This window comes from Rhincodon typus, chromosome 21, assembly GCF_021869965.1.
Source record: "Rhincodon typus isolate 14 chromosome 21, sRhiTyp1.1, whole genome shotgun sequence".
NCBI classification, from domain to species: domain Eukaryota; kingdom Metazoa; phylum Chordata; class Chondrichthyes; order Orectolobiformes; family Rhincodontidae; genus Rhincodon; species Rhincodon typus.
Genome location: NC_063352.1, coordinates 33498655 through 33514768, shown reverse-complemented (window position 1 = coordinate 33514768; position 16114 = coordinate 33498655). Strand labels below are relative to the sequence as shown.

Genomic DNA, 16114 nt, shown 5'->3' with positions numbered 1-16114 from the left:
TTCATTCCCCACTGCATGTGATGATAAACTTGCACTGGAGCTCACATACATTGTCTAAATTATCCAACCTCAGAACATAGCACAAATTTACCAGTGATCAGTACAACCAGGGACAGAATCCTACAGAAGCCTGATTGATGTGAGCTATGGCGGGAAATGTGGCAGGACTGAGTGAGACAGCAAATGAGGCCTATTCTGATGTTGGGGACACATTGCTGCATCTTTTAACTAAGATCTAGGGCATCAAGACTCTTGCTAGGCAGCAGCAAGTTACAAATTGAGAGGGATTATTTCTCATTGACAGCCTTATTAACTGCACATTTCACATTATTAATGTGCAGTTTTCTATCATACCATCTGCCATGAGCAAATTACAGGCTGGGAAATCTTGGCATGAAAGTTGGGAGCAGGTACCTGCCAATTAAAGCTCACCACTTGATCATCCAAAGAACCTCCATATTGGACACATAGCATCAACATTTCTAGCCATACTTCATGGAACTGACCACACGCTGTGAACAACCAGCGACATTGGCATCTGCAATGTAGCAGCCTCCAAGTCCCTTTGTGGTACTTTGACACTTCCAGGATGCTCTTGCACATCAATGCTGCACCTTCCCCACCAGCTACCATTGTAATGTAGCTGCAAGGACACTATGCACTCAGGGACACACTGTGCGCAGGGATGGGACCCGGCTGCATCTCCAGGCTCTTTGCTCGCTGTCATAGGCCTCACTCTGAGCCTACCTGGATGGCTTTTTTTCCTTTATTCATTCACGGGATGAGGGTGTCACTGGCCAGGCAGCATTTATTGCCCATCCCTAATTGCCCAGAGGGCAGTTAAGACTCAAACACATCGCTGTGGGTCTGGAGTCAGACTAGGTAAGGATGGCACTTTCCTTCCCTAAAGGACATTAGTGAACCAGATGGGTTTTTCCAACAATTGGCAATGGATTCACGGTCATCATTAGACTCTTAATTCCAGATATTTATTGAATTCAAATTCCACCATCTGCCGTGGCAGGATTCAAACCTGGGTCCCCAGAATGTTATCTGGGATCTCTGGATAAACAGTCCAGCAATAATACGACTAGGTCATCACCTCCCCAATGTCCTTGCAGCATCCTTGCCTTGCATCTCAGCTGGAGAAACCAGACCCACACTATAGCTCTCGTGTCAGGCTGTTTAGCACAGACACAAAGCCAGGAAGTCATGGTCAGGACCAAGACTCAGACAAGCCTTCAGACAGAATAATATGTCAAGAGCAGCTTTTGATACCAGTACAGGGGCTTGTACATGGTCAGTAAGCTGCTCAGGGCAATTAGAGTCAGGATGCTGTCCACATAAGGAGTGAGGAGCTGAATATTGGGCAGCCCACAATCCACCTTGAGTCTTTCTGCTCTGTTGTGGCATGTTTTCCTCCTGGAATGAGAGAGAGGCAGGTGTAGGTAGAGGAGATGTCCCAAACAAGTGAATGGGCAGGGCAGAGAGCATGCAAGGTCAGTGGTGTCAGGGGTTGAGGTGAGTGACAGTGAGTGAGGCAAGATGTTATGGCTAATAATGAGAGTGGTAACAGGAGGTGGGCAGGATAATGGAGTTAGAGTGAGTGTGAGGTATTGCAAAGAAGATGGTGGCACTTGCACTGGTGGATTGGGGAAGGTCATTAGTGTTCTTCCTGCATTGCTGTGCATTCCTCCATACAGCTTTGCCTGCACTGGCCCAGGTGGCAACATCAGACCAGGCTCACATGGCTTAGCTTTGTGATCTCCTCTGCTGGTTCTGGGGTTACAGGACATCCTGCCTCTGCACCACCAGAACCTCCAGGTCCCACCTCACAAAGCAGGGTGCCAATCTTTCCTTGTCTGCCATGTCCAGGGCAAATATCAGGATCTGCACAGGACAGCTTCAGACTGACCGTACTTGTTCAAGAGTGAAACAGGCTTTTAAAGATGTCACAAGGCCTGATAGTCCATTGAGGGATATCTTGGTACTGGCAAGTTGTCCACGGTACGGCGTAAGTCATTAATGATGCCAGTTTTGTAGGATGTAGTGAGAAACCAGTTGATGCCATGAAAGGCAGGAGAGGGGGAGGCTTCAGAAGCAATGAGTTGAATTGCATTTATGCCCACTCCACTTTGCTGCACCTGTCAACAAGAGACTCACACTACATGATCAAGGGAAACCTGACACTTACAGGACAGCCTTTGAGAGCCACAGGAGACATGTACGAGTCCTGGTAAATTCCTGTCCCACCAGTGAATTACAATGGACTCACCAATAATTGCCTTTGAATTTATCTTTTGTGAGCCTAATTGACATTCCACTCTCAGTAGGCAGGGTTCCCATATCAAGCTTTCCCAATCTACAAACTGACTAGGGCCAGATTTCCTGCTGCCAGGAATCAGTAGGAGAGTATTCCCGTCCTAATTTGACCACCCCCAATCATCATGTCCATTCTCATCATGTCCATTCTGGCCAAGGTTTCATCCTGTATGCATTTATCAGATAAAACAGTCAGATGAAGCCAATGGAAACAAATGAAACAGTGTATAAAAGAGAAGGCCAGCTTACCCTCCAATGCAGTTTTCTGTCAGGTGCCAAAAGTGATAATTTACCATGAAATTTAAAATGTTACATTACAATTCATTACAATAGGACAAAATGGACAAAAGTTGAATCACATCTGTCGAACACACTTTGCCAAGCTAAAAACTACAGAAGATTTCTTAAGATTAGCCTTTGCCAAAGATTTTTTGTTTAGTTGCAAATGTGCCATTCATTGTGATCAAACAAAACAGCAAAAGGATCAACTTTGAGTCCTGTTCATGCCCAAACTTTATTTGAAGCATCATCCCTTTAGATACAGGTCACAGAAAAGATAATAAATCCACAAGAAGACAGAATGTATGTAACTGGGTAAAACAGGTTGATAACACAATGAAACCTTGACTGCAGTTAACAAGGGTCCTTTCATTTTCAGATTCGAATCTTATAATATTTTCAGAACCTTGCTGTAATGTCACAAAGAGCTCTGAAATTAAAGAGGTCAATAGGGAGATGAATTTGTAAGTTACATACTTGATTCTCAGAGAGAGACACAACAGCAAAAGCTGGAATGTGAATTGCATTAGCTCCATTGTGTTATACTCCTCTGCGCTTTAACATACATTTTCATACTATTTAACATGCTGCCTTAACCACAATAATCACAAAAGAGCTACCTGAATGAATTGGATTTTGTGGAAGGCAAAATAAAGATAAAAGATATCACAACAAGGCAATAACATTTCAGTTTCTCCAATTTTGTACCTTAAGCAAAAGTTATTTGTGCGCACAGAGAAAAAAAACACATTTTGATAGAAAAAAATTGGAAAGTTTCTAGATATGAAGAATGTTTGACATTAGCAAATAAGTCTGTATTCAGAACTAGGGATATTACGTGATAAAATACAGCTTCGATGTGAAAGCCTCAAAAAAATTAAAAGACAGTAGAAGCATTTACATAGTGCCTTTCACAACCTCGGGGCACCCCAATGTGCTTCACAGACACTGAAGTACTTTTAAAGTGTAATCATTGTAGTTAATAGTAAAGGTGTTAATTGTATAGTTGCAAAGTGACTATTCAATTTGATTGTTTAATTTGTTTGTATTGCAAATTGATCAGATATTTGTTTTTGCCATTTAATGATTAAAATATTACTTTTTAACTACTTTTCAGATGGTTTTTCACCATGGAAATAAAATTCAACCCATTGTGGAAAAAAAAAGAAAATTCAGAGCAGTTATCTGCAGTTCTGATGAATTGTTACATTTTGAAATGCCTTTCTTTTTTAGATGCCAATTAACTTGCTACGCACTTCCAGCACTTTTGTTTTTATTTCAAGTTTACATCTGCTAATATTTTATGATGAAGCAGAATGCATTATTCATAATTTCACTACTGATGTTTTGAATGTTATTACATAACATATCTTTAGCCGCTCAGAACAAGTTAATCTTTCTCATATCCGTGTTTGCACGTAACCAATTTTGAATAGTCATTGTTTTGATATAAATCTTCTTTTCACCATTATAAACACCAGAACACACATAACTACCTAAAGCACTTGTACTAAAAACAACAGGTTTTGCAGACAAATAGTTACTTTTGCACATATAATGATGTACACAATTAGGAACAGTAATTAAAAAGCCTTAAAGTAACTTTGGTACCAAAGGACAGTAATCCTGCTGACTACTGGTTACTGATTTCAAAGTGAGCAGGTCCTAGTCCTTCCAATCTTTCTTTATATTGAGCTTCCACTCCCAGTGCAGGTGGTCACTTTTGTCATCATCTGTGATATGGGACTTCATGGTGTACATGCCCCTCACCATTATTCCTTTGGGTGCTTCTTCAATTGGACTTATAAACTCGTACTCATCTGCTCTAGGGCCATAGCTGCCAACCATATAGGTGTCCTTACTCGCTGTTTGGAATAAAGAATGAGAACAATTAAAAGATTTAGAAAGTAAAACTTGCAACCACTTAACCAAATCAAACAATCCCTTAGTAACAATCCCTTCAGAACATGCTGCTGTAACTACTTGACTGAAAGCATTTCTGACTAACAATGGTACAGGAAAGTTATAATGAGTTACATGGCTGCCTTCAGGGCTTTTTTTTAGTGAATATAATTTTCAAGTAACTGGATGTGAATTACTTCCACATCACTTGCAGAGGCTAGAATTATAATGTATGCAAATAAAATCACTGTATGGAAACATAAGGTGTTTTTGTTCCAAGCGAGTTATTGCCCATGAAAAATATCATCAATAAGCGAAGAATAAGCACTTGCTCTTAATATTAATCATGGTTAACAAGAACCACCAATTTGTTACGGGAAGTATCTATCCTGAGATCATTCACTGAAGGGTCTGAGCTTGTGATGGGAAAACTATGTTGCACTCCCATTAATCCTGTGAAAAGCATCCTAACTACTTCATGTAAAACAAAAAGTAGGCATGACAGTGCAATAAACCTATCAAGAACAGTGAAAAACTCTATTTCTTCTCTGGGTGGCAGAAATACCAAGGTAAAATTTGAACCTGTAATAGCCCAAATCTCAATACAGAAGCAGTTCCAAGTACAGTACATGAATATATGGCATAGGCAAACTGGTCTATCTCCCCCCTACCTTGGAAGAAAGATATGTATGACTTCATAAGTTTTAGACTAACAATTTAAGATATTATAATTTCATACCATATCATGCAACTCACCCTGCAAACGGCCCTTGCATGTAAAATGGACATACTTTAAGCCTGAAACAATTTCTCTGTTAACCTAAAAGATAAATCAATAATTCATTTGAATCTTAAGTTTCAACATTATCAGTGCATTAAAACTGATTACAATTTACAACAATGTCTTAAGCTCAATGCAGTTATACAGTTACGTTCATAATATGGCTGTGGTTCAATATCAACCGATCTCTCTTTGAATTCTCCATAGACTTGCACCTCCATGTGTCACCACTCACATCCTGTGGTAAGCTATTTTGCTTCCATTCGCCTAGAGTGATTTGGCTGAAATTGTGCACGCTAAGTCCAAGATGGATACAAAACATGTGCCACCCATTCACAAAGGAGTTTAAAAACCATTGCTGTAAAATGTTTGGTATGCCAGAACATGGTCCTTAAGCAAAGCATATCTGGGATTGTAGCCTTTGTCAAAGAATTAGTAATGTTGCTTTCATGAAATCTAACATAGAAATCACAGTATAAAGAGAACTTCTCAAGAAAACTAACAACTTTTACATTATACATCATATGGACAAACATGCATTAGTACAAACATAAAATAACATAGTGAATAATGGAGGAAAGAATGAGTTGACTAGGTATATGAATTTGTTAAATGTATCAAATGCAAAAACATACTTTTCATAGAAATGTACTCCCAAGGTTTTATAGAATATATGTACTGTTGAGATAATGTTCTTATCCAAAATATTCAAGCTCTGAAGTAATGTCAGAACCATTGACATGAAATCAGTTTTCAGAAATAACACAATAAAGGCAACAATGAATCAGTCCGTTTTATTCCATGTAGAAAGCCAATTTCAAAGACATTAATCTTTTGCTGGAGTGATCAGTAAGCATCAAGCACAAGTACAAATAGGTTGATATTCAGCACCAAGTGACACAAAATTGAATGAAATAATAAAGGCCATACATAAAATAAAGACCAAATACTCTAAGGATTAAAATACCAGGAAACAATATTAATGCAGTAAAGTAATCAATGTTCAAATGACTAGTACAGAGCCATCATTACATTGCTGTACTGTAATTGTAATTCTATGAGAGGAAGGCGTTAAATACACTGTAAACCAGTTCAATATAGCATAATGCACAGGATGTCATTAAAACATCTCTTACTTTAAAGTTAATTTTCAATCTGTATTCTGCACCTTCCTTCAACACAAGGGTCTTCTTCTTTAGAGCTGCCAGGTCACCTGCAAAACAAATTGTATGACAGACCAGCTCATAATTTATTCCTTTTAATGGGGGAAATAGTCAATATTAAACAGGACAATGCACATTATAAGGAAATAATAATAAACATGGAAAGCGGTCATATAATTGGTTCTTTTTGTTTCTCACCATCTGCTGATAAGGCATTTAGCTTCCATTTGTCCAGACTGATGTGACTGAAATCAAGAGTTTATGCGCAGGCTGAGTACAAGATGGACAGAAATATGTGCTACCCTCTCAAGTCCCTGGCAAATGAATTTCAACTCAGATAAGGGTGAGATGTTAGACACTGGTAAGAAAACAAGGAGGTCTCTTAATAATCTTATTAGTTAGAAAATACAAACCTGAAAGAGATGGAAGAGAAAAGGATTGTGGAGAAAAAAATGCAAACAAATCATGTATTTAGTGATGCAGGCAAATAAGGTTGTAAAAGAAACAAAGTACCAGGGCTTTATAGTGGGATAGAATTGAAAATTTATGCTTAATACTTGGTAGACCTCAGTTTGGGCACTGTACACAATTCTGACCATTGTATAAGAGAAAGGGTATAAGATGTACTGAAAAGGGTAGGAAAAAATTAAAAGAATGCTACCAGAAATGTAACGTTATATGTTTCAGGAAAGGATGTACAGGCTACATCTTCATTCTCTTGAAAAGCCAAGTCTGTCGGATAACCTAGTGAAGGTCTTTAAAATTATCAAAGAATTTGCCACAGTCCATTAAGGTGGCTGAATAGGTATGTTCAGATCATGGTTAAAATGCAAGAAACTTTAAAAAGGAACTTAATACAGCTCAAACTTTAATTTATACTTTTAATGGTGATGAGATGTGGGGTGAGTAACCAATCTGTTCATGGGAAGTGAGTTGGTTATTTAAATATTATAATGAGGCTACCTTAACAGTTATGCTATTTTTAACTGTGTCCAATCAGATTTCTTTAAACCTTGGGAAATTTGGTAGTTTAAATGAGGTTAGAAGGGCTGCATGTGCCAGACATCTTTATGGCTCAACTTGTGTATCAGAAGGAGCAGGAATATTTCCATCAGGTGTAACAAGCTACTCAGCAAACACACCCCCATGATCGGTCTGCCAGCTCAGTCACCCTTGGACTCCAAATAATGCTGCCTGCCCAAACCCTGGTGCGATCAGACACTAATCCATGTACTATGATTAGGACATCCACCCAGGATCTCTCTCTGTCTCTTCCAATATTTTCTTGTACCCCTCAACCCTGTGAAACAAGATTCTTTTTCCAAAAATTTTCCAGCCTGTCTTTAGAATCTGACTTAAAGGCACCCTTAAAGGCAGTTCTCACAAATATGAAATTTCTAAGGTAGTTGTGCAGTTTGACATAGTCCCTTTAATTTAAGGTAAAATGCAGAGATGTAAGGGATCATATGATCTACTCTGAATTCTATGCGCAACAAGCTTTTACATCATAACAAGTTATGGAAACAAGAAGAACCCAAGTCACGAGACTTACTGAGAAGGTGCAAGATATTCACGCCTTTGTAAAATGACAAAAGCATCTGTGCTAACTTTGCTCAGAGACTGTTACTGTAAATTGTCTATTTAATTCCAAGCTAGAATAGAGTTGAAAGTCTAAAGGATAGCTAGTTAACATTTCTACCTGGATGCAGGGTCCATGTCATTTGTTCTATAGTAAAATTGAACTTTGATAATGGAATATTTCATAGCAAGCCACTGTAAAATTGAAGTATATAGTTTCCAAAGCTAACACTGCACCACACAAACCCAAATGAGTCTGAAATAATCTATACGAGAGATAGCAGGAAATAAAGGCAGTGGATCTGCATCTGCAGCAGAGAAACTACTGATTCTGTTGTTCATCAATTAGAACCCTGGGTGGGATTTCTGGTGTAACCCTCACAGTAAAAGTCAGTTCTAGATTAGAAATTACTGGACAGGGAAAGGAAAATGGAAACTGATCATTGGAATCGGAGTATAGTTATGGATCAGTTTAGGGGCAACAGAGTGTCCACTTAATGGACAGCATTTTTAAAATTATTCATCTCTACAAGGATTCAGACAAGTCAACTGCTGCTTAGCATTCAGGAGACTCATTCTTCCTGGTTTTCCTGAACTCACAATATTAAAATGCATGGAATAGGAACAAAAGTAAGACATTCAACTCTTCAATGTTGCTCCACCATTCAATTAGATCACAGTTGATGAATTCTTTAGTATTTATTGAAAACTTCTAATCTCTGGTTTGAATATGCTCAGTGACTAAGCCTCTATAGCCTTCTGTGGTGGACAATTCCAAACATTCACCACACTCTGAGCCACCGTCATCTTAGTCCTAAATGTTTGTCCCATATACTGAGACCATGTCTCCTAGTTCTAGAGCCCTCCCCCAAACCCAGAGAAATATCCTTCTTGCCTCTACTCTATCAAGCCCTGTAAAATAAATTGTATCTCAATGAGATTACCGCTCATTGTTCTAAACCCTAGAAAACACAGGCCCAGTCTCCTTATTGTCTCCTAATTAGACAATTCTGCTATTGCAGAAATTGATCTCATTGCACTCTTATATGGCAAATATACTGTATCCTTCCTTAGGTAAGGGAATCAAATCTGCATACAATACCCCAGGTGCCACTAAGGCTGTGTGCAATTGTGACAAAACATCTTTACTCCCTGTATGCAAATCGTCCCGTGATAAATGTTAGTGTACCTGTGTCTTCCAAACTGCTTAATATACCTGGATATTTGGTTTCACTGACTCATGAACAAGAACATCCAGGTCCACTTTGACATCAACTCTTTCCAATCTCTGACCATTTGAGAAATGTTCTGCAATTCTGTTTTTCCCATTTTTCCACATTATATTCCATCACCTATGTTCTTGCCCACTCACTTAGGCTGTCCAACTCCCATGAAGTCACTTTGCATTACTGTATCAATTCATTTTTGCACCCAATTTTGTATCATCAGCTAACCAGAAATATTATATTTGATCTACACATCTAAGTCATTGATACAGATTATGAACAGCACAGCCCTGTGCAGTGTACATCTCCCAAATTTAGGGCAGAGTTTCCATTTTGTAGAAGAGTAAAACAAAAAGCCAATGATGTAAGAATCACCAAGAAGTCAGCGAGAATTCAGAAGAAACTCCTTAATTGAGAGAGCGGTGGGAATGTGGAACTCGCTACCACAACTGAGATTAATAGTGCAGATGCATTGTAAAAACAGAAATTGCTGGAAAAACTCAACAGTTTTGGCAGCATCTGACAAGATAAAACAGAGTTAATATTTCAAGTCCAGTAAGCCTTCTTCAGAACTGAAGACGCAGATGCACTTATTGCAAGGGTGGATATGCATTTGAGAGAGAAACAAATGAAGGGTTATACTGGTATAATCAGAGGAGGAAGAACAGGAGGAGTCTCAAATGAAATACCAGAATGGATTGGTTGGGTCAAATGTCTTGTTTCCATATGCTCCATCTAATTCTACATAATGTTATAGTTCATATATCTATCCAAGGCAAGCATCGTAAATACCTTCATACAAATCTTACGTATCATTTTTGAGGTGCATAACTGCTCAATAGATCCACTGGGAGGACTTTCGTCAGCATAATCAGAGACAGAAAACTGCATGGTCATTTACATTCTGGGAAGCTTTACATTTTTAACATCCTGAAACTGATAATTAATAGTTACTTTAGTTCACACCAATTTAGAAGTACAGTAAACTATTCAGAGGGAGAAATGCATAAATTTTTCAATTAATTGTTGCAATAAATTTATTTTTCTTTTCACCAAATCAGTAGTCATTTAAAGAACATGCTAAGATCAGGGAGCTGTGGGGTTGTGGAACTGGTATAACACAAACTCAATCTAGAACAGCAGTTTATAAGAATGCTGTATTAACTCGCTCTCCATCTGTTGCCAAAGTATTTCAAATGAAAATAATGAAAACAATTGTGCACTCCCAGCAGAAAAGGCTCACTGTTTGGGAACACAGGACTTAGCTAGTGTTGCAGTGTTTCCCCAAACATGGCACCCTGTGAGAGTGCTCCTCCTCACTAAAACAGTGAATTACAAAATCATCCCAAGTATTTCATGGGAAAAGAAGAAAATAAATGCAAAAGGCATACACATAATTGAGTGAATATAAATCAGGATATGGCACTGAAATCATGACCAACAATTTATAATAAGACAAATATTTATGTGAGAAAATTATAGGACTATATTCCCTTTTGGGTGCAAACAGTTGAATAACATTACCAGAAATGAAGTTCTCAAATTCGAACTTCTGGTTTGTACATTCTAAATAAATTATTTGTGGAAATTTCAGTGCATCCATTTTCCACAAACTAATTTGTTATTGCCTTTAAGAATACAACAAATGTTTGAAGAGTGAATGATTTTCACAATAGTACCAAAATGTTTGAATATTATATATCCAAGCAAATATGCACTTAATTTCACTGACATTGCCGCAATGAAAGACTTGCAGTAATCCAATGTAAATTTGTAGCTTGGAGAAAAAAATCTACTACAACAGAAGTGTCAGGAGGGATGCAAGTGTTTTAAAACATACACACAGGGTATAGAACTGAGCTCCACAACTTCTCAGTGTCTGGGGAATTCATAGCACTTTAACTGGCCAGAAATCACTTTAGTGAAAGATAAAGATGGGGAAAAGCTAGGAACCGTAGAGGTGAAGAGAGAATTGAAGGTTTGGATACACTGATTATGAACAGGCACAGAAGTCAATCAGAGACCAATGGAATATATATACATATATAGAGTGTTTAGGAGACACGAGAACAGCACTTAGCTAATTCAGTCCGTACTAGCTCTCAATAGAAGAAAACAGTCAGTCCCATTTCCCTGCTGTGTCCTTGTAACTGTGTAAGTTTATTTGCTTCAAGTCCCCATCCAATTTTCTGTTGAAATTATTGCTTATCTTTATTTCCATCACTCTCATGGCAGCAAGTTGCAATCATTAGCCCTCCCTGTAATAAAAAAGATTATCGTATTTTAACCTCTGTATTTCTTAACCTAAAGGTTTAAAACTATCCTTGCACCAGCAGCTTATGGGAACAGCTTTGCTTTGTCTGTGTTGTCCAAAATTGTCATTATCCTGCACACTTTCATGAAATCTCCTTTCAATTTTATTTGCTCCAAGGAGAACAAGCCCAATTTCTTCAAACGAACCTTGGAGTTAAAATCCTCATGTCTTTGCAACTGTTCAGGTAAATCTTCTCCATTCCCTCTCAAAAATCCTCACATCATTCTGAAAGTGTGGTGACCAGAAGCGGATTCAATACTCCAGTTGTGGCCTAGCTAGAGCTTCTGGAAAGACTTTGTTTACTTGTTTTAGGGTTTATTGGACTGGAGTTGTGCAAACTCCGAAATGATAGACTCCAAACCTGGACATTCTGCTCCTGTTCCTTATAGATCCCATTTTCACCAGCAGTGGGGGATATGATACCACTGTGTGGGAAATTCAAAGTTCACAGGGCCATATGAGCTCAACACAAAAGTTCAAACAGACCACGTTTTTGCAGGAGCATTGACCATATCCCAGAGTGTGGGCAATGCAAATCTTTACAGAAGCTGTAAATTTTTGTGAGTACAGTCATAGAGTCATAGAGATTTACAGCATGGAAACAGACCCTTCAATCCAACTCGTCCATGCCGACTAGATATCCCAAGTTAATCTAGTCCCATTTCCAAGTTTTTGGCCCAAATCACTCTCAACCCTTCCTATTCATATGCCCATCCAGATGCCATTCAAATATTGTAATTGTACCAGCCTCCGCCACTTCATCTGGCAGCTCATTCCATACATGCACCACCATCTATGTGAAAAAGTTGCCCTTAGGTCTCTTATAAATCTTTCCCCTCTCATCTTAAACCTATGCCCTCTAGTTTTGTATTCCCCTACCCTGGGGAAAAGACCTTGACTATTCACCCTATTCATGCCCCTCATGATTTTATAAACCTTTATGAGGTTGCCCCTCAGCCTCTGACACTCCAGGGAATGTAGCCCCAGCCTATTCAGCCTCTCCCTATAGCTCAAACCCAAGACTCTCACAATATCCTTGTAAAACTTTTCTGAACCTTTTCAAGTTTCACAACATCTTTCCTAAAGCAGGGAGACCAGAATTGAATGCAGTATTCCAAAAGTGGCCTAACCAATGTCCTGCACAGCCACAACCTGACCTCCCAACTCTTATAGTCAATGCACTGACCAATAGCAGCAAGAGTACTAAACAACTTTTTCACTACCCTGTCTATCTGCGACTCCACTTTCAAGGAACTATAAACTTGCATTACAAGGTCTCTTTGCTTGGAAACACTCCCCAGGACCCTATCATTAAGTGTACAAGTCCTGCCCTGATTCGCCTTACCAAAATGTAGCACCTCACATTTATCTAAATTAAACACCATCTGTCACTCCTTGGCCCATCGGTCCTTCTGATTAAGGTTCCATTGTACTCTGAGGCAACCTTCTTCACTGTCCACTACATCTCCTCTTTTGGTGTCATCTGCAAACTCACTAGCCATACGTCCTATATTCACATCCAAATCATTTATATAAATGACAAAAAGCAGTGGACCCAGCACCAATCCTTGCAGCACACCACTGGTCACAGGTCTCCAGTGTGAAAAGCAACACTATCAACTGGTATATTATTTAAGTGGCAAACCCTTTAAACATTGAAAAAGCAATGCTTCCAGCCTGTGTCTGAGTTGAGAAATATCCATTTAGCTTTTTTAGTTGTTGTTTGGTGACATAACCTTAATTGCGATCCTTATAGCACTATAACTGCTTGATTGCTTTCCACAGCCTTTTGTTTTTACTAGGGAGGGAATGACCACTCAAAGACATCATTAACGGATTAGCTGTTTTTGATGTGGGGTTATGAATACAAATGTTTTATTTTATTATGGATTAATTACTTGAGGGGTTTTGAATGAGCTTACATGAATAAGTGATTTTTGAATAGTCTGTAATAGATATTCAGAACTTTATTTAATCTCATCTCAGTTTGGATCCTAAGTTCCTGATGGGTACTCGATGAGTTGGCATGGAAGGTTTAAAGGAAAAGAGTGGTGATTGGGGTGCACGAGTTGGCACTAAGTTAACATGAAGCCATAAGGGGCCATGGGTGGATGAGAGATCATGAGTCGACATCAGTTGACATATAAGGGCACAGGGAGTGGATGGGTTGTGTGAAGGATTGTGAGAGTTCATGTCTAGACAGCAACAGCCTAATGTTTAAGAAAATACTGGGAGAAGGTTCCAGAGAACCAAGGCCGGCCTTTCAAATAATCTGACTTATTATTCAGCCACCTCTGGAGCCACCTTCAAATAACATCCGGAGATATGGATCAAACTCCATTTGACAATTGCCCTAACAAAGAAGATTGAGTAACATTTTCCTGAAGCACTTGCTGAAAACATAGAATTTTCTGGCTCTGTGTATCTGCTTCAGGAGGGACTATCCAGGCTAGTACCTCTGAGAAGCCCACAATCATATCTGCTTTGCTGATCACTCTCTCAATACTTCCAGCCACGGTCATAGATTGATGCACCTCCAGGTCCCTCTGTCCCTGCAAATCTCTTTGAATTTTGCCATTAATTCTGTGTTGCCTTTCCCAGTCCCTTCTGCCAAAATACACCGCCTCATATTTCTATGTATTAAATTACTAGTCTGTCCATTATGCTCGCCCATCTATGGCTTTTGCAATGAATTTGTATCATCATTACTCTTTGCCACTCCTCCAGATTTGGTATCATTAACTATGTTGAAACATTACTCTATATTCCAATATCCAAGTCACTAATATACATCACCATTGCATCAAAATATATCAACATTCTCTTGGGGAACAACACTGTCTACCTTCCTCCAATCTGAAAAATGACTATTTACCACGACTTGCTGTTTTCTATCCTTTAACTCAATATTTTGTCTAAACTGACATTGACCCTTTTCCATGAGTCACAATTATATTAACCAGCCCTTTATGCAGTACTTTGTCAAGTGCTTTCTTAAAACTAAAATAAACAACATCAATTGTTTCATTACTTCATTGTCATTTTATGAAATCAATCTTGTCTTACTTTATCAGCTCAATCTCCTCCGTTACAGTAAAAGCACAATACTGTGGATGCTGGAGATTGCATGCAAAATAGTGATATGGGTTATGTTGAGATTTGTGGCAGAATTGGACAAGAAGGTCCATCTGGAAAGGTCCATCTTGATGTTGGCAGCATGTCGCTCCATCTTTTATGCTTTTCACAACAAGCATGAATTTCTCACCAGGCATCAGCGAGATGCCAGTTAAGGGCAATTGTTGTTTGTTAACCACTCTGTGGATGGGACAACCAACCTCATTAATATTCAGCTTCCAATCATCGAATAAGCTCAAAATCGAGCAAACTCGACAAGAAAACCTTAGTGGGTTGCACATTCAGCTCTTCACTTGCTCTGAATGAACTCCACAGTGAATACAAGGTTCTAATATCTCAGGGCATGCTCCATGGGCACCTGCCAAATGCATAGCCATTGGCATTCAACATATTCCAGCCAGTCAGCACCTTCATGGTACATACACGTACAGGATGCTTCTGCAGTTCAGTGCTGCACCTCAAGATATACCAGCAACTAGAACTAGGACATTCCACTAGACAGCTGAGACTGCACTGCCCTGACTGGCAACTTTGGACCAAGCTGAAATGGTTTTATGCCATGGCCGGCACTGCTGTTCCCAGAGGAAGAGGAAGAGGAAGAGGAAGACGAAGGCCCTCTCTCAACCAACCATTCAGCAGAACCCCAGATCTCCGGGCCTACACTGCAGGAAGCCAATTTCCCACTGTCTGCCTTGTCTGTGCAAATGTCAGAAGTTACATACGCACAGTATTTGTCTGGGAGCACAGTGGGTTTTTAAAGATGGTATGGGTGCTAGAATTGCTGGTAATTCTGGGATATTCACTGAGTCATTAGTTATTTTGGGAACGGCATGTGGTAACATGGGACTGGAATCAGACATGAGGAACACCATTAGGGTCAGTTGTTATGAGGCCTTCTAGGCCCGAAACATCAGCCTTCCTGCTCCTCTGATGCTGCTTGGCCTGCTGTGTTCATCCAGCTCTACACCTTGTTATCTCAGATTCTCCAGCATCTGCAGTTCCTGCCATCTCTCATTTTCTGTTTTCATTTCAACGCTCTCTGTTACTCATCCTATCTGAAGCATTGGTTCATAAAAGGTTGTCTGCAAGGGGCCTCCTAATGGTCCACGGGTACGTTTACATTCGAGTCACTGATATGGCCTCAGGCATGGCCTTACGATATAGAACAGACCAACTCCTTATCTTCATCACTCAAACGATGCTACCCAACCAGATGGTCACTATGCTGGTGGAATGAGTTGCAATATGTGCAAGCAACAACAAAACAGGTTTATAAGCAAAGCTTCATCTTACTGTAAAAATGCACGACCATGAGATGGAATCTTCAACACATCAGGCTGAAAACAAAAAAAGAGGAACCACTGATATGTGAAGCTTGCCATAACATGTCTACCATGTGCCTTCTGGATGTATG

At 39.3% G+C, this 16114-nt stretch overlaps 1 protein-coding gene across 1 annotated transcript in view; it reads right to left on the bottom strand.

The window, feature by feature from the left end:
• Positions 1-2859: 2859 nt before the first annotated feature.
• arhgdig (Rho GDP dissociation inhibitor (GDI) gamma) overlaps positions 2860-16114 on the bottom strand; it is a 48848-nt gene continuing 35593 nt past the window's right edge. Inside the window, exons 4-6 of the mRNA XM_020527010.2 lie at positions 6421-6497; positions 5260-5323; positions 2860-4466 (exon numbers count right to left, since the gene is read on the bottom strand). Of these exons, the coding sequence (XP_020382599.1) occupies positions 4267-4466; positions 5260-5323; positions 6421-6497 (341 nt within the window). The 3' untranslated portion in view covers positions 2860-4266. The remainder of the gene's footprint in view (positions 4467-5259; positions 5324-6420; positions 6498-16114) is intronic.